Genomic DNA, 18,723 nt, shown 5'->3' on the forward strand with positions numbered 1-18,723 from the left:
CATTCAGCAGCGTCACAAACACTTCTTTACTGACAGAAACATTCATCTGCCACATTCCTAAGATCTGCTGGTGTTTGCAACTTGCAGGATTTTCCTGAGAGGAGTAGGAATTAGTGTGTGCCTACATTTGGTAATGTTGTTTCATGTCCAAGATAGATTACAGATAATTTATAAATCTCCCTCAAAAATAATGCTCTTTCTGGAGGTGCTTGTATCTCCTCAACAGCCATGCAACTGGATGGCCCAAGAAATGACTGTCTACAAATAGTTTTATTTTAAAAATAACTTTTTAATATGTATTTCAAAGGCTTATTTACAGTAAGTACAATCATTAACTCTGTTAGGTACACAAACAGATGTGCAGATCAGCACACACATTTAGCTCTCAGGTTAATGTAATTTTAAGCTGCTTACATAGTTCCAGAATCCAAGATTTGTCCCAGCTGGCATGGCTCTAGCAGGTGTAATCGGAACAACAAACGTGTTACAGATCAGAACAACATAAAAATCATTCATCAGTTCTGTGTCCACACTCAACAAGCTTTCCTTCTAACAATTTACACTGTACATATCACTGTAACGCATGAGCATGTAACAAAGGCTTTTATCAAAGATTAGCAGATTCTTTGAAATAGCTGAAACTCGGTACACTAAACTCTGTAAAAGCATTTACTTTTTGTCATGTTTAAAAAATAAAATTATGGCATGTCTTGGCTGCCTTTCAAGTGCCAAATTCAAACCACAGTGCATGCACCCAGCTCCCATTAAAAGCAGTGACAGATGCAAGACACTGTCCATTTGGCCTTCACTAAGTGAAATGAAAAGGAAAAAAGAAGAAAAAAAACAGATTTTGCTAGAGGTTACACAGCAACAGATCCAGAGCTTGAACTCAGGAACCCTGACTACCTCCCCAACATGGTTCCGACAACATCCACTGTGGGAAATTACGACAAACCAGATGTGAGGCAGTGATGTTGATTAGAAAGCAATATGGATTAGGAAGCAGTGACATTATAGCGGGTCAAAAAGAGACAATATAGAGAGGGGAGAGGGGAGAGGGGAGAGGGGAGAGGGGAGAGGGGAGAGGGGAGAGGGGAGAGGGGAGAGGGGAGAGGGGAGAGGGGAGAGGGGAGAGGGGAGAGGGGAGAGGGGAGGGGAGGGGAGGGGAGAGGAGAGGAGAGGAGAGGAGAGGAGAGGAGAGGAGAGGAGAGGAGAGGAGAGGAGAGGAGAGGAGAGGAGAGGAGAGGAGAGGAGAGGAGAGGAGAGGAGAGGAGAGGAGAGGAGAGGAGAGGAGAGGAGAGGAGAGGAGAGGAGAGGAGAGGAGAGGAGAGGAGAGGAGAGGAGAGGAGAGGAGAGGAGAGGAGAGGAGAGGAGAGGAGAGGAGAGGAGAGGAGAGGAGAGGAGAGGAGAGGAGAGGAGAGGAGAGGAGAGGGGAGGGGAGGGGAGGGGAGGGGAGGGGAGGGGAGGGGAGGGGAGGGGAGGGGAGGGGAGGGGAGGGAAAAGAGGAGAGGGAAAAGAGGAGAGGGAAAAGAGGAGAGGGAAAAGAGGAGAGGGAAGGGAAAAGAGGAGAGGGAAGGGAAAAGAGGAGAGGGAAGGGAAGGGAAGGGAAGGGAAGGGAAGGGAAGGGAAGGGAAGGGAAGGGAAGGGAAGGGAAGGGAAGGGAAGGGAAGGGAAGGGAAGGGAAGGGAAGGGAAGGGAAGGGAAGGGAAGGGAAGGGAAGGGAAGGGAAGGGAAGGGAAGGGAAGGGAAGGGAAGGGAAGGGAAGGGAAGGGAAGGGAAGGGAAGGGAAGGGAAGGGAAGGGAAGGGAAGGGAAGGGAAGGGAAGAGAAGAGAAGAGAAGAGAAGAGAAGAGAAGAGAAGAGAAGAGAAGAGAAGAGAAGAGAAGAGAAGAGAAGAGAAGAGAAGAGAAGAGAAGAGAAGAGAAGAGAAGAGAAGAGAAGAGAAGAGAAGAGAAGAGAAGAGAAGAGAAGAGAAGAGAAGAGAAGAGAAGAGAAGAGAAGAGAGGAGAGAAGAGAAAAGACTGAGAATAACTGATGAAAAATACCGAAAGCTACCATCAGAAAGGAAGATGATGTGATGCAACAGCAAGCATAAATAACAGGAGGTGCACTGATGAGAGGCATTTTTCAGACATGTTAAACAGCTGATTGTCAAAACATTTTCAGTAAATACACAGAGAACATGTTTGCCTCTAGTAGGTGTATTTACTACTGCATACAATGGCCTGGGTGGTAGGCTGATGTTGAGGGAAGACAACTCTTCTCTTTACTCCTCATCCATCATAGCCCCTAACCACATTTGCAGCTACCTCAAAAATATTATCACAGTGCATTAGTTACTGACTGCACTTGGCAAAACCCACAAGGCAGCTATGATTAAGCTCTCAGTGTTTTGAAAATGTGAATTACTTTAAATTCCATATAAAAGCTGCATAGACTTGAGACTCGTCACAGGGTAGACTCTCCAAAAATGCACTGCTGAAGTTGCTGGCACTTACAGCATAAACCAGAAAGGTGCTGTGACTGTCCCAGAATAGGACACCTCACATCTAGGTGCCAGTCAGCAGCTCACCAATGGAGTCCAGTACAGCCAACATGGCCCTACTTCCCAGGATAGAGGTGGGCTCAGAACAGGAGACTGGAATGGACATTTGGGACAAAAAGAAGGGAATGTGGAAGACAGCAAGAATAGGTATGTCCAACCTCCTGAGCCCTATTTGTCCTTTCTGAAATTACCAAACACTACAATAAGCTGAAAGACCATATGAGATGTTTTCCCTGTTGTTGGCCTATTCTGCATATGCCTGAGCAAGGCCAAATCACATCCTTATCCTTAAAATACTAAAAGTGTTCTTCACAGGCTTCAGATAAAACTACCTCTTAACTAAACCCATCTTCCTGACTACCAAAACCCCTCCTTTCAGGGCTCTATAAAAATCAAAGCTGTCTGACACACTTTATTCCCCCAAACCAGCATTTATCAAAGCTTCATTTTTAAAATCTAACTGTTGTGAAACTACTGCTAAAGGGGAAAAAATGGGACCCTGGTCTCAGCAGTTGCACCTATGTATCTGGAGAGGGACCAGGCAGAAGTCCTGCTGGTGGCACCAACAAAATGCATCTCTCCAAGGGCACCAGAACAGATGGATCCACAAAGCAGAGGGATGAATCCACCCCCATGTCCTACAACAACTCAACATCAGCACTAATCAAGTCAGAAGGAAAATGCACACAGAAGAGGTTGCTATGCTTTCTCATCCCCCAGTACCAAGCCTTTTGCATTCTACTTCTCAGCCCAGTCTTGGAAACAGCCATCAACTCTCCACACCCTCCATCACTTGACAACTACAGTCAGCTACAGGGATCTGCATCCCTGGAGGGCTGCATCTCCCAAGGAGGATGCAAGAGGCAGAGAAGGGGCATCATAAGCTGCGGCCACAGATCTGCTCGATGTGGTAGATCTCCTTGGGACAGTCAGCAGACAGAATGAGCGGTGCATCCTCTGTTATCACAACATCATCCTCAATGCGCACACCAATGCCACGAAACCTCTCTGGGGCACTCACATCATCCTCAGGGATATAAATGCCTGAAAGAAGGAAGGGAATTAAAACATACAACACTCTGCAGAACACCTCCTTTCCCGTACTGTACCACCATGAGAGCAAGATTAGATTTTTCAGCAACATAACATGAGTTTGATCCTGAAAATTTTTAATAAGGAAAGCTACTCTTTCCCCTCACTCATGGCAGTTGGTGGGCGAAGAAAGGGAAGTCTCCCTTAGTGCCTACAGACACTAGCATGTTAATAAAAACCTCCACAATTACAGCTGGCCTTTCTGCACTTCTTGCTCTCAATGCTATGTTCACAAGGATGATTTTAACAATGTTCTGAATAGAGAGAGAGAAAAGGCAAGCATTAAATATCAGTTTCCAGCTGACTGCTCCAAGAAAGAAAGATTCATCATGAAATGCCTAATTTGCAAAGCTAAGTTGTGAATGCCTGTAATTGCAGACTGCATTGCTTGAGACTTACACTACCAGTGACTGGTAGTAGTTTAGTCACAGTAACACAGAACACAGCACAAGTGAATTTAGCCTGCTCCTCTGTACTGCAATTGACCTGTGCTGCTGTGGGTCAAACAGTAGCAGTCTGAGGTCTATACTACTTTGCCTTCTGCTGCACAGACACTTTCTGAGAGTTTACTCCCACAATTTGTTACCTTGTTGTTTCTGGGAGGGAAATAAGGTCTTCTAATACTGTAATCATTTTCAATTTCACCAGAAAGGACCTGAATGCTTTGGTCTGAGGGATCAACTTACTACTCAAAGCAATACTGTTATACTCAGTGTTGGCATGTTTTTGTTCACCACTGACTGCATTGCTTTTTACCTGGTTCAATGGTTATCACCATGCCTGGCTGGAGCGGGAGCGATCGGGATATATCTGGGGTATCATGAACATCCATGCCCAGGTAATGGCCCACATGATGTGGGCAGTACTTTCGAACAGCCTAGCAGAAGACAAAACAAGTGTCATGGAGGCAGTTAAACACAGCCCAACCTCTTGTTCCAATACACAAGATGGGGAGAAAAGACAGAATAGTTATGCCCTTAACTAGTGACCTTACTGCCATGACTAGGTCACCAGGGGCTGTCTTCCATTTACCAGAACTGGATGGCCCTCAAAACCCACCCATACCAGGTGCCTATTATGAGCACATTGCAGACTGCCTTTCCCCCTCACTGAAAAGAACAGCCCAAGCCCATCACCACCTCAGCATGTCAGGCAAGAACTTAGTTTTCAGCTCACTGAGCTTTGCTGCCCCAACCCTTTCCATCCCTTAAACATCCAAGCCCTGCGTTGCTCCCATCAGCAGACTCTGACAACCAGAAGCAGCTGCAACGTGATGTGGCAAAGAGGTCTCCTATGCATGACAGAGTGAATGCTGTGCCGATTTCACTCAGCAGCTACAGCAGGATTTTAATCCACCTCTACAGGGTACTGACACCACCTCCACCCCGCATCATCCTAATCCCCTCCCTCCAGAGGGGAGCTCCTTGACAGCAGGAATCAAAGAGCTAATTCCTCCTCTGACCCATGCTCCTCACATTCAGAGTACTGAGCTGCAGACGCTGGTCTCATCTGGCTGTGCTGCCGCCTGCCGAGAGAAACCGGCATGCTAGCCTCCGTTCACAGGCAAGAACTCGTGCTGTTACTGCACTGACACTGTAGGACAATTAACCTGGCACACACATCTGTCCTGCTGCTGAAGGGTTAGTTCCGTCACCTGGTTCCTCCACCTTTCTTGCATTGGCATCAGCAATCATGCAGGTTTGCAGCGAGTGAGACTGGATAAACTTCTCTAACTGAAAATCAATCCTATTTTATCTGCTGGTTCAGCTCTAAAGTAGACCAGTTTCCCAGTCTTGTTCACCAGGTAGCTCTGTGAATCCCAATACTGACACAAAATGGTGCAGAATAGGCAGCAGGTGGAATGATGGAGAAGAATGGGCTGCACCTTTTGGAGGCACTGCAGATTTATGCTATGTTAAATAGATCACAAAACTATGACAGCCTGCAGCCAGCTCTGGACCCAGAATTTTGTGTTAGTGCCAATGTCTCTGCAGGTCCCTTCAGACTGTCTGTACTCTAAAGCTGCATCTACACTAACAAATAGTGCAGACCACTGGTAACAGATCTGCAGAGTGAAATAGCAAGTGCTGAGGAACAAATATTCACACTGTACATATAAGACTGGGGGGTTCAAATTGTGCGCTAAATGGTTGAAACACATCTTCAAGTTTAGCCTTGTCAAAAAGAAATCCCATCCTGTGCTGAGACCAGACCACAAGATGAATTAAAGCACTGTGCATGGCGACAATGAGAAGACACATCTCAAAAGCACACTCCTGAGCCAAACTAAAGCCACTAATATAGCCCAAGGAGAAAACAGTCAGGCCTAGTGGGGGGAAGCTGGGTAAAAAAACTTCGGGTACCTTGAAGAAATGACTCTCAGTGCTGCTGCTCTTTAGAATCCCCAATTCTTTCAGTTTCTGTCCAATAAGGCTCAGCATGAGGCTGTAGATATTTTCTAGACTCATGCCTGGGGAGCAGAGGCTCAGGCAGGACTTCTGGATATCCAGGACAGCCTGATACAGTTCTGCTTGGGGTTTGGTAAACCTGAAAACCATTGAGAAAAGGAACAAGGATATTTCTCACAATTAAACCTCTAACCAGAACCTTTTTTGGGGACAGATTCATTTCAGTGTTGGAGCAGGGAAAGTCAGAAAGGAAAGCAACTGATTCCTTACATGAAATGCCAGACAAGACACCACTGCAACATGCCCTTCAATACACTGGGTAGAGGGCAGGGTTTCCCATCTGACAACCTAACCCCAAAGCAAAGTAAGGCAAAGCTACTGCAGGAAAAAGAATGCACTTGAGCCAAAACATACAGGAAATCAAACACACAACCACAGGGACACCACACCAGCGAATTCACAACTGACAGTCATGTACATGTCAACTAAACTCCTGTTTTCTTACACACAACCAGAGTCAGCCACAGCTCAATACACAAATGCCCTCTCTGCACTTTAAGCATGCTGTAATAGCTGAAAATAGCAGTAATCACACATATTCATGCAGTAATTAATGAGGCAGTGCGGAATACAGCTTCTCACGCTGAAAGATTAGTTTACATAATTTGATTACACTGAAGAACCACAGAATGGGACACGTTAAAAACTACTCTCAGAGATTAAACACACATACACTCAATCCATAAATTATTTAAGAGCTTCTCAAAGTTCTTCAAAACAGCCTTATCGCAGCATACCTTCCATTGACGGGCCAGGTACGTGTGATGTCACTTACGTAGCAGGAAGACTCACATCCACCATCTAGCAAGACCAGTTCACCATCCTGGAGAATAACAGGAAAAAATGCCCTGTCAGTCAGTCCAGCTATTAACTGAATTGATTTTTCTGTCTGACAGCAGGAAAGGAGATTATGTATTTATTTTTGCAAAGCAGCTGCAAAGATGTGAATTCCTTCTGCAGAACAACACCCCAGGTGCTACTGTTTATAAATAGGCTATTCCAGTCGGATTGTTTCTCTGCAAGGTAGTCTCTGACTGTTATGCTTGTCTACAGCCTGAACTCTTAACATGCTGATTTTCAAACACTTTGGAGTAAAAAAAAGACATTTTCCTTGAACTATTCCGGGCTCTGAGGCATCAGTCCCATTCACCGCTGGATTACTTACTCCAGAAAATGACACCAGTGACTCCTTTCAATAGTTCTCTGATAGTGACTGAGACAGAAGGGTTTTGCAAAAAACACATAGATTTCTGAGCTACCCACAAGAACACTAACAGCTAAATATTTAGCCTTGTCACAAGGTAGGAGGACCCAGCAAAATCACTTCTTTGCTAGTGTATCACTACTGTAAATGCACTACTGAATAGCTTGTACCATCTTCCCTGTTCTCTTCTAGGACTTTCTTGACTGCTCTAAGATACACTTCTGAATCTAGCTCGTGTTGAAGGAAATACGTTTGGAGATGTGAACCTCCAATTCACTTCAGCAAAGTCAAAAACTGTCCCATGTCAATTAAATCACTGACTGCACATCTTCCAAAAAGCCAGTGTCAGACTGCACATCTACAAAAAAGACAAAGGGCCAGAACAAAATCACTGCCTTGCCTTCCCTCTTTAAAGGGGCTAACAACAAACAGAGCAGTGAGATCTGTGAAAAGTTTGGATTAAATTCTCTATGGATTTACACTACAAGTAATTCAAGGCCTTTTACAGAGATTCACTCCACAGATCCGTGACTGTGCTAGCAGCCATGATTTGGAATGACAAGGAATAATCCGAGCACGTTAAGGGAAAAAGTAAGCAGTAGAATTTCACTGCTAGCAGTACTTCCAGTGCTAGCTACTATCAATATGTACAGTTAAGTGCCACAAACACTTACACAGTAGATAAACTAGCAGTGAGCAGATCTCACTACCCCACTAAATACACAGGCCATTAACTATCCATTTCAATTGTATTTTTAACTTTTTCAGAATAGCTGTTTCAATTCTTTAAGTAAAATATGAAATTATAGCACCTGCCCTCTTCCAAGCAATTAAACAAGCTAAGTAACAATTTATTGGCTAAGGGAATTCAGCCTGTGGTTTGATTGTCCAGTAAGTGCCTTATCGTCATGCATCTTGTCCTCTTTCTTTAAAGCTGAGTCCGCTAAGTGGTGGACTGAATGAAGTCCACATGAGGCCATAAGCAGCCTTCAGATGCCTATATAGCAACAAGATCTGTAGGAAGTAGCACACAAAGGAAAAGAAAGAGTCAAGTTTACTGGTTTAACCTCCTACTTAACAGTTTGGGAAAAACAAGTGACAGCCATTTAACTGAACAATTTTAACAGAAGCAACCGGAGTTACATGAGCACGCCTGACCTTGGATGACAGTACAACAAAGGAGGCTTCTTTCTGCCAAAAGCAGCCTGTCATATCTTTTGTATGTCTGTCTCTGCAGATCATTTCAAGGTCTGCTAGCATGCCAGCTTCAAGAAAAGACAATGCTAGTGGAAACTTTCATCCTGCATTAAGACAGAGGAAAAATATGCTACTCTGAAAAGTGAATCATGAGTAGAGCAGTGGGGGAATACTGCTTCTGAAAATACTTATCTGAATCTAAAGGTGTATTGTCAGGAAAGCTGGAGAGGGTTCAATTCAATAATGTGAATCTTCAAAATAAAACAAGACACATTAATTTACCTACAGCCATCTAATCCACCTCTCAACATTTAATGCTCATCCTTTTCCTCCTTGTTCCCTTTCCCTGCTTTGCTGGCCTACATGGAGTTCAAAATGCTTCTCGGCTTCACCAGAGCAGAATGCACTATTGCACCTTACGTTGCAAAGCAAGGTCAAGCAACGCAAGTGACAGCAGGCGGCCTCCCACAGTGCCTTCACTCTGCCTGCTGTGGAGAAACCACTCTCTCTTTTGTGAGGCTAGCAACCCACCCAGCACTGCACACTGCTGCACACATTGTGGGAGCAGACATGCTTGCTAAATGAAGTTACTTGCAAGCTTGTTTGTAAGTCCTTCCACTGTTCTGCCGCAAGTGCAAAGAGGAGAGAAAGAGACTAGACGGAGTGAAGTTAATCTGTCACTGACAGTAAAACTAACCAGGGCAGGATTGCTTTCCCTGCTCACTTGAAAATATGTATTTAAGTGTTTTGATCTGGTCAGTCAAAACAAAGAGCAGCTAGGGGACACATATGGGGACAGTGTGCCACAGCACTGCATTTTAAGTTACTGGACAACATATGGTTTACCTTGATGAGCTGATTGTTCTTCACATAGTGCAAAGTGTTTGATCTGTTGCCACCAGCAACAACAGGGGGGTATGCCAAGATGTCAGCACCACGAGCCCGGCACTCGAATTCAAACTGAAATACCATTCAGAGAGGAGGAGAACGTTAGTGCAGATTCAGGTGATTAACTGCCATGAGGCTATCATAATTCATGTCCTGCAACTGTTTTCTTAATTTGTACAACACAAAGTGAGTTCACTAAATGAAAGCAGCATCAAAGGTTTTCCAAGAACACTGGAGAAAAAAATACAAAACTATCCGCTCTTCAAGAGAGTGTTTTAAGCTTGCATCTGGTCTCATGGAAGCTCTTTCTGGTGCAGGCTGTTCAATAATTTATCAAACATTCATTACGTTGTCATAAGTCCAGGTGAGGATTTGTTTTTATATAAAGCAATGCTCTTAGGTGCCATATGACTTTGTGAATTTTCAAAGATCCTAAAAGCTAGCATGACAATAGTCATGTTTTGTTGTTGTTTTTTAAAATTACAAAGTATCAGCATATTTACAGCAGTATCTATTTTCATGTTGAACTACGAAGGTTAGAAAGCATGCACTACCTTGATGTCTGAGGGACAAAAAAAAAAGCACTGTAAGCCTCAAGATCTTTACCTTTCTTGTGTGGTGAACCTGATGAAAGCATGAAAGTGAATAAACTTATATCTTTAAAGACCATCTATATTCTCAATATTTTAATAACATGTCTTCTCTATAATTACCAAAATCACATGGGACAGAACACTCCAAGATGCTTACATGTAGTAAAGTAGGTTTTATGATCCTGATCTGGAGTGAAAATTTGATCTGTAAAATCACTTTAATTAAAACAATTTCCCTTACAAGTCAGTAGTTGTACTCAATGCCATGTCAGCACAGGCCCATCTATGTTATAACAGAGCGTCAAATCCTGCTGATGTTTCTCAAACAGGCATCTCGCTGCAATTCCTTACCAAATTCCTTACCAAATGTGCAGGTCAATAAGTCCTTATTTTGTAACTGAGAGGCATCTAGACTGCTTCAAGACAGCTGTGGTAATCTGATGTAGTAAGAGGTTAGAGTCAAGAGAAGCAGGCTTTACAAACAGGTGCTATAACTACCTACATTCTGTACAATAGAACTGTACTATAGAATAAGACAATAACTATATCTCCATTTCGCAGGTTTTGTATGTAAATACAGTAGAAAAAGACATCAATAGCAGATAAACTTAGACAACCACTATGTTCCTTCAATAAGAGTATGGGAAGTACAGCTGAAGAATTCCTCACACTGACTTTTCTGTGTGTCATAGGAACTACAAGAGTTGGGTAAAGGAGAAATGTGCTACAGTGGGAGGCACGTGATAGAGATCTGACATTTCTAGTCTCCTGGAAGGATAAACAACATCCAACCCTTCATCTCACCTGCAACCATGAAGTACTCACCTTTGCATACAGAAAGGCTTCATCCACTGGGGATTTGCTGGCAAACATGGTCTCCATGAAAGCCTATGAAAAAGAAGGACCTTTCAGTTAGTAAAGGAGCCTGAACTTGAGGGAAGTTCTTTTTTTTTAACCTGCTGTCTTTTGAGAAAGGCCTAAAATCAGCTGGGCCAGAACACAGGAACGAGAGGCAGATGAAAATGCAGAGTGCTGTCAAGACTAGAACCAATTAAGCTCTGTTCCCTGCGAAACTGTATTTAGGGGCTGATTGACTCTGGTTTTTGAAAAAGGATTAGATGATTGAAGCTGATCCCATGGGTTGGCATTTTACAAGTTGTCTCACCTATGGATTCCCTCACATGTAATAGGAGTGCCTTATGCAGCTTTTCTTTCAGAGAAGGACAAGCTGTGCCTCTCTCTTCTATTTGGCTATTTTAATAATACTTACAAAAACATAATTGCATTTGAGGTATCTGTCAGATTTGTTTAAAACTGGCCAATGAGTTCAAATGGCATTTGAGGGAAAAGTGGGAATACAGAGACATACACAGGCAATGTGTTCACAAAAATCCTGTTTCCTCAAAATCAACAGGATAAATGGGAAAGAAAATGGCGTGGGGAAGGAGAGGAGAATCTGGGAAGAGAGTGAAGAGGCTACCCCTACTCCTGAATAGATATTGCTCTTAAACAAAATTGAACAGCAGCTGGCTTGTCTTCGCTAGAGTTACACTAATTGAGAGAAGCTGGTAGTCCAAGCAGTCTTCCTGTTTCTCTTTGTCATGGGGAGGGAGTTGAGCCCAGCGATGGTTGAGATACAGCAGTTCAGTAACAGATTAGATCAAAGCTACCCTTCCAACCCATGTCACCCCACCAACAGCCCTCTTCCCTTTCTTCTTTAAAGGAATGCACTGGTTCATTCGGAGAGCACATGACCCCATACCTCTGCTGTCACCCGTCCAGCTATCTTCATTCTTTCAATCTCTGCAGGAGATTTGATGAGCCGAAGGTTTTGCACCAGATGTCGGATACCCTGGATGTGGTTTTTGTTCCGAGCTTTTATCTCAGCCAGGGGCTGCATGTAGTCAGAGTGCAGCTCTGTATGCACTGGTTTCATCAAGTCGTACCAAACAATGTTTGACTCACCTGGAATACAAAACAAAAGCTGACACAGATGAAAATAAATGTAGAAATATCCTCCCCATACTGAACAAACCTCACTCCTCCTAAACTAGACCTGTTGGTATATTTGAGAAACTAATTTCCTCTGAATCTGCATTTACAGACCACATAGACACTTCCACTGTCACATGATACTAGCAATCTCTTCAAAATCTGGAAGATTACCAATTCACAGCATGTAGATTTGACAAATCCCCCCTTCTATGCAAATATTGGGGTTTATGATCATCACTGAATATATGTGTCTTGCACAGATCCATTCAGAGTTTGCATATCAAAGTTGCACTCGTGTAAGCTAAGTAGCCATTGCACTGCAGTGGTGCATGTTCTGAATTGTTCTCTCATTTAGCCTGTCCCACCTGACACTGTAAGGCAATTTCCCTTTTAGCCATCACATGGAATCGGGCTCATTATCAACTATGTTTCAGAATGTCTTTGGGGAACAACTGCTTATTTCAGCCATTCAGAGAAGATGAACTTACTGAGGACAAACATATTTACCTATGTGGAAATTTATTTAGAACATCAGACTTAGCACCCACATTCTCCCCACGCAGCATTTTAAATGGGAATGAGTAGAAAAGCCATGCTGAGTCACAGCTAATGTCCACCTAGGCCCTCCTTCTTTGGTGACAGTAGCCATCAGCAGGTGCTTACAAAGAGTCTCTAAGAAACTAGGCATTTATGAAAGAATATTTCCCTCAGCACATCCTCCCCACTTCTGGTTTCTTCATTTCAAGACTGCATCTTCATAATAGCGATTAACTGCTTTTCATGGACCTCTCCCCCACAGAACTAAAACCTTTTGAATCCATTTATACTTTTGACATTCCAAACTTTCCATGAATGATCTACAACTTACAAGGTGTCAAAACCTGCCATGTGATCATCTCATTCACTGTTCCCTTTGTTTGTAAATTATGAAAAATAGCAATCATTCTTACTCATCCTCTCTGTGCTTTCCATAACGACATACATCTCTCATACCTTACATGCTGGACAAAACCTGCTCAGTTTGAAAAAGGAAAAACAGAAGGTATGTCACACACACTCCATACTTTTGAACACCCTTGTTGACCTTTCTGTGACCTTTCTACTTTCAATATATCCTTTTTTGAAACAAAATAACTAGAATACGACATGGTATTTAAGACTCCTGAATTCACTCTATTTATTTGTCTGATCCGCCAAGCACCTGCCCTTTTTATACTGTCGTAAGCGTTCAGCTTCATTTTATAATGCATTTAAGTTCACCCTGGATTATAAATACTGAGGCTACATGGTGATACTAGGTGCAGAAGAACAAGTCTAAAGGACAGCAGTGTTTGTATTTCAAGAGTAAGTCAACATCTAGCTAAAAAAGGTGAGTGGACTAACAACCTCCCTGTGTGGATCATTTTCCAAGTCTATTATGAATAAAATACCTTCAAGTTTCCTATACTTCATCTGGTTCTGGTTCTGTCTGCAAAAAGATACGACTAGAACAGTAACATGTTTTGTGATGCTCTCTTGCTTATCCTGTTCCTTACATTTCACAGATGTGCATGCTGGCATTCATGTGGGTACACAAGAAATTCAGAGGGGAGGAAATACTATTACTTTCAAAACTACAGTTCCATTGGTGGCCCTCAAGAAGCCCACAAGAACTTCCAATTCTTTGTCATACCATCATACCCCCTGCACCTCCCCGGGTTCATGACAGTCTTGAACTGGTGTCACAGACCACCTTCCAAACCCATACCATTCAGATCCTGCAAACCACCTCTCATCTCATTTCCCCTCCATTTTTTGTTACCTTTCAGCTTGGCCACCAAGGGTCTGAACTCCTCGATGGTGTAAGCTTCATCTACTCCTGTGAGAGCAATTGCCCCATCCGTGCCTGATCTGGGCCCGTCCCACAACTCTCGGCTTGGATCTCTCCGGGGCACATAAAGTATGGATTTGTGGGAGGGTAGCGCTTTGCCAGGAATGCTCTGGAGCACCAGGATGCTGTCAGGCTCCTGGAACCCACAGAGATACAGGAAGTTAGTGTCCTGGTGGAAAACATAGGGGATGTCATTGCTCATGTAGTACGTGGGGTTGGACAGCAGAATCACTGTGTGGTCCAATCCATCCCAGCCATGGGCTTCCTTCTGGATCAATGACATCAGTTTGTGTCGGCGAAGAGCATATTCCACCTGTGACAATCCTGGGGTTACCTCTCCTACAAATACAAAACAAATCAGATTGAGAAATTCAAGGCACTTGTGATATTTTACTAGTCACATGCCCAATTTCTGCCTACTCCTTGATGCTTTCATATGCACGGCTTCATTGTGGTCCCTCATTAGCCTTTCCATTGCGCTCTCATGCATCTCTTCAGCTTCCATCCCTATAGCACATCCTTACTCAATCTGCTCCTCCATCATGCGAAGACAGAAATTTATTTTAACAAATTGGATTTTCTGTTACGTATTTCTGTGCAAAAGCAGAAATCACAAAACCTGGTAGATTTAGACAAATATCCAAAACGGATGTTTTCAGAAAGACATGTGAAAAAAGGGTAAGGGGCAAGGCAAACTGAACTTTGACTGCTGAAAACTGATGAGTTTTTTATAGCATCTGGACATTGAACAGAAGATTACCTCCTGAGGCTGAGCATTAATCTCCTCAGATAAAGCTAGAATGTCTATTCAAATACACACTAAGTCAACTCATAAAGTAACTAATTCTAAACCATAAGGGGCGGACTGAGTGTCACAGATACTGGGAGATCAGGCAGAAATGCAGAGGTCAGAGAGTCTAACCAGTCACAAGATTCCAGGCAGAAACAAACTACAAACTGCACGCTGGCATCAGATTCTGATTAAGAGAAGGAATCTTCTCCAGGGCAGATGTAGCTTTTCTCAATAATTAACAATTCAGAATTTTCCAAAGTTAAATACTATAATGACTCTAACTAAACAAATGATCTCTTAGATGAAAGTACATTTTAAACTACTCCAGTCACGGATATGAAGTACAGCAATCAAGATACTCACGAAAACCAGACTGAAGTTGAAAGAACAACCAACAACAGGTTAAGTATGTATTTTTAAAAATGTGAGACTCCTTAACTTTGATTTAAATTAATACATAAGCCTTAATCAGTACTTTGGATAACACCCTAATTTAACATAGATTGCATTTTCATACTGTTAACCTTCTACTTTCATAATCTTTTCTTCCTCTTTAATGCAGTGACAATTCTAGAATAAAAACTGAAATTTTACTTGTACTGTAAGTGGATTCTTGCATGGGTGGGGAGGGAAAGTTCTATCCAGAATGTTTTTCCTTGACAAAAGACAGTTTAAGAAAATCACATGTGTTGTATTTGCATTAAACTTTATGCCTTTTCAACATCATACATCCCCAACACCTATTTGGTGTAAAAGTATTTTTTTTTTAAAGAAAAAACCAAAACCACCGAATTCGTTTTACTCTGTAGATCTTGAAATGACAGAGAACACATAAACTGTTTTAATGCATCTGGCCCCATACTTGTGCAGTATTATACTGCAAATTTCCTATGCTCCTCTGCATTCCAGTCAGCTTTCTGTTTATGTATTTCTAACTACCACAAACAGTCCACTGAAGTTTAGAAGCTGCAGTAGGGTGGAACATGGGAATCCCATTTGTCTCCTGACTGCAAGGCCTGGAAATTCTCTTTGCCTTAAAGGCGTTTGCTTTTTAAAACAATAATTGCAATTTAAAAATGTTGTATTATTTTAAGGAAAACACCACTCCTTCATTAAACTGAAAATTGCTACAGGCAGCTAGAATTAATCTCCAGTTTCAGCTGTGAGTACTTTTAAAGTGTCAGCCTCATTTACTGTGAGCTGTTAAGCAGTGCCCTGAGCAACCTCGACTAATATTGAAGTTAGCTCAGCTGTGAGCAGGGGGTGGACCTAATAACTTCCCGAGGTCCCTTCTGACCCAAGTTATTTTACAGTTAAATATGTAAGTGCATGGTTATACAGTCATCTGTTCTCTCTGTATACCTATCTATGGAAAAAGAACACAGAACCAGAATGTCTTCCTGGACAAATTCTTGAATGTATTTTTACTTCTAATTTTTTTTTAGATTTAATCGTGGTCATCTCATTCCTACATGCCCATTTTCATTAATCTCATAACACTGCACAACCTCAGCTTTTCTTTCATTGGTGCCTTCTAGCTTTATAGCCTCAAGTCTTTTCTTCTTCTTTCCTCACAGTTTGAATACTCTTCTGAAGAGGTCATGTTCTTTAGACAAGTGGTGTCCAACTCTTAGTAAGTCTCTCCCTGATCTTTTCTGAATGACACCTTTATTTTGTGGCCCACAAGACACTGGATATGAAGCATTCTAGCAGCTTGCACAAAGGACTCCCCCTTCATATAAACTGTATTGTATTTGCAGGACAGTGAGCTCCCAAAGATGCTCATGAAAAGTCTACAGTACCCAAGGGTCACCAAGCACTCCATGAGAAAAAGGTAAAAAGCTTACATGTGAAGCCTATTTTTGGAATCAGTATAATCTCAGATAAGGAAATTAACTACTAAATATAATTACTGCCATTACTGCCTAATGAAGTTAATCATAAACAGCTGAAATCATGGACATCTGTATGATGCAGCAAATCAATACTCTGTCCTAAACATGTTAGAAAAACAGGCAAGAAAGAATACCAATGATCGGCTCATACAGGACCTGAACCTAACCTGGTTTGAGAAGGTGTGGGTGTGTGAAGGGGCTGGGCTGGCCCAAATACCGGTTTGGAATCTTCTTCTGCTGGGCAGGCTGGATGGAATATCTTCGGAGAGCACATGACTTGCAAACTAGAGAAAAAGAAATGCACCGTGTCAAGGCAAAAGACCTTTCCAGTTAGCAAATGGCAGAATTACTGTCTACTATCTATAACTGTCATCTGACTCTTAGTAGCATTCATCCACCTTATATGACATAAATATCCCTCCTTAACTTCTCAATTAGTTGTGTACCATATTAGTTTATGAAACAATGTGCACACAACTCAACTAATCATCAAATATTAATAAAACAGACGGAAAGAAATTAACATATGGTAAACTTGACAATACAGCAAGAAAAGCCAGAAAGCTATGTTGGTTTGCTCATGCCTGACTCCTACACTTGGTGCTCTCCCTCCCTTTCTTCCCTCACTGCAGGGCTTAAAGCACAATACCTGTATATTGTCTTTTCTTGACTCAAAAATACCACTCATATGGAACAATTATACAGTTTTCAAGTCCCTTCCAGTTCTTTTCTTTTACTAATAATGCCACAAAGAAGCCATCAAACACCACAGATGTTTGCAGTGGTGCAATTTTTTTTCTGTATGAAAGATACTCAGAGTCCCTGTTTATGTATTTAACTTGACAGTAGCATTAGCCAAACTGAAAACAGTTCCACAAAAGTATACAGTTATGTATCCCTCTTCCAAATCCACACACAGCCAAAGCAGACAAATTTTAAAGAGAATTACAAGTGTGTATTTGGGAGCTGGGGGTGTACACGTTAATTCAAAATCTAAAATTAAATATCATTGTCACGCACTTGGTACCAACTGCGGTAAAGGCAGTCAGCCCTTTGCAGCTGAAGAATTGCATGTGCCTAGATACAAATCATCAGACACACGGAAGGAGATGGTAATCAGTTTCCCAACATTCACCAGCTGATGGTTTGGAAACTGGTTCTTTCATGTCGTTTACTATGTGCCTACTACAAAATCAATTCATGCTGCTATAGCATGGCACTGGATTCCTTAGAACAAAATCAAGTCTTCACTAGCACAAGCAAACACAACACAAGCAAAACAGCTGCCTGCCTGCCAGGGAGCTGAGACTCAGAGACTCATAGCAGAACATATAGACCGTGGATCTTCTGTGGGAGCCAGTATGATTAGCCACTAATTGAAGGTTACTTATGCATGGCAACTGATAGTCGTAACATAAAGCATTCACTATGTGATGATTGACTGGAGTAACAGGCTGGAGACCCAGGCAGTGAGATATAAATACAGCTTTTTTGTGCAGTTTAGAAAGAGTGTTTTCACTGTTTTTCTCCACCTACACATAAGACAAACAGGATAGCTTGCAACGAGACAGGAGAACACAACAGGCATTAAATAAAGCAGTATTTTGAAGACAGCAAGGAGCTTTCCACATCGTTAGCTTTATTTTTCAAACAAGCCGTTTATTCCCTCGGATTCAGCCGTGACTGGGGCTCCAATTTCGCTGCCGGAGAGAGCCGCCTTCCCGCGCCCCTCGCACCCGCAGCCAAACGGACGCGCGGGGGTGGCGGCCTCACGGCGGGGGGCCGCCTCACAGCTCGCCCGCCCCTGAGCGCCGCCACCATGCCGGGGAGAGGGAAGGGCTCCGAGCGGCGATAAGGCTGAGCGTGCCCCCGGCAGCCGCTTACTCGGGCCGGGGGCGGGCCGGGGCCCAGCGGCCCCCAGCGGGGCTGCACCGCTGAGGGCAAACAAGGCGCGTGGGGGGAGGAGTCTCTGACCTGAGAAGCCGCGCCAGCCCCTCGCCGCCGCGACAAGCCTCCGGGCCGGAAGGCGCGACATGTCCGAGGGACACGGCTAGCGCGGGGCCCGGCGGCGCACCCACCCCGCCCCCTCTCCCGCTCCGGCCCGCGCGTGGCCGGGCCCTCCCCCGCCGCGGCGCCCGGCGCTGACGCCACCAACGGGCGCCAGCGCCCGGCACCGCCCGCCCC

General features: G+C 43.4%; 1 protein-coding gene across 2 annotated transcripts; it reads right to left on the minus strand.

Moving 5' to 3' along the window:
- Window positions 1-2,184: 2,184 nt before the first annotated feature.
- XPNPEP3 (X-prolyl aminopeptidase 3) lies at window positions 2,185-18,722 on the minus strand. 2 transcript variants are annotated; one of them, XM_074871071.1, is made up of 10 exons: window positions 18,514-18,722; window positions 16,707-16,823; window positions 13,783-14,190; window positions 11,749-11,951; window positions 10,812-10,874; window positions 9,352-9,465; window positions 6,842-6,927; window positions 6,000-6,183; window positions 4,412-4,513; window positions 2,185-3,588 (listed from the first exon to the last, which is right to left on the minus strand). In XM_074871071.1, exons 1-10 carry the CDS (start codon window positions 18,572-18,574, stop codon window positions 3,562-3,564), a joined length of 1,365 nt encoding a protein of 454 aa, XP_074727172.1. In that variant the 5' UTR covers window positions 18,575-18,722; the 3' UTR covers window positions 2,185-3,561. The 2 variants fall into 2 exon arrangements, with proteins under 2 accessions (XP_074727172.1, XP_074727171.1); XM_074871070.1 differs by having other exon boundaries at window positions 4,393-4,513; window positions 18,514-18,718.
- Window position 18,723: the final 1 nt, after the last annotated feature.

The sequence above is a fragment of the Strix uralensis genome, chromosome 5, assembly GCF_047716275.1.
Source record: "Strix uralensis isolate ZFMK-TIS-50842 chromosome 5, bStrUra1, whole genome shotgun sequence".
In the NCBI taxonomy this organism is placed as follows: Eukaryota; Metazoa; Chordata; class Aves; order Strigiformes; family Strigidae; genus Strix; species Strix uralensis.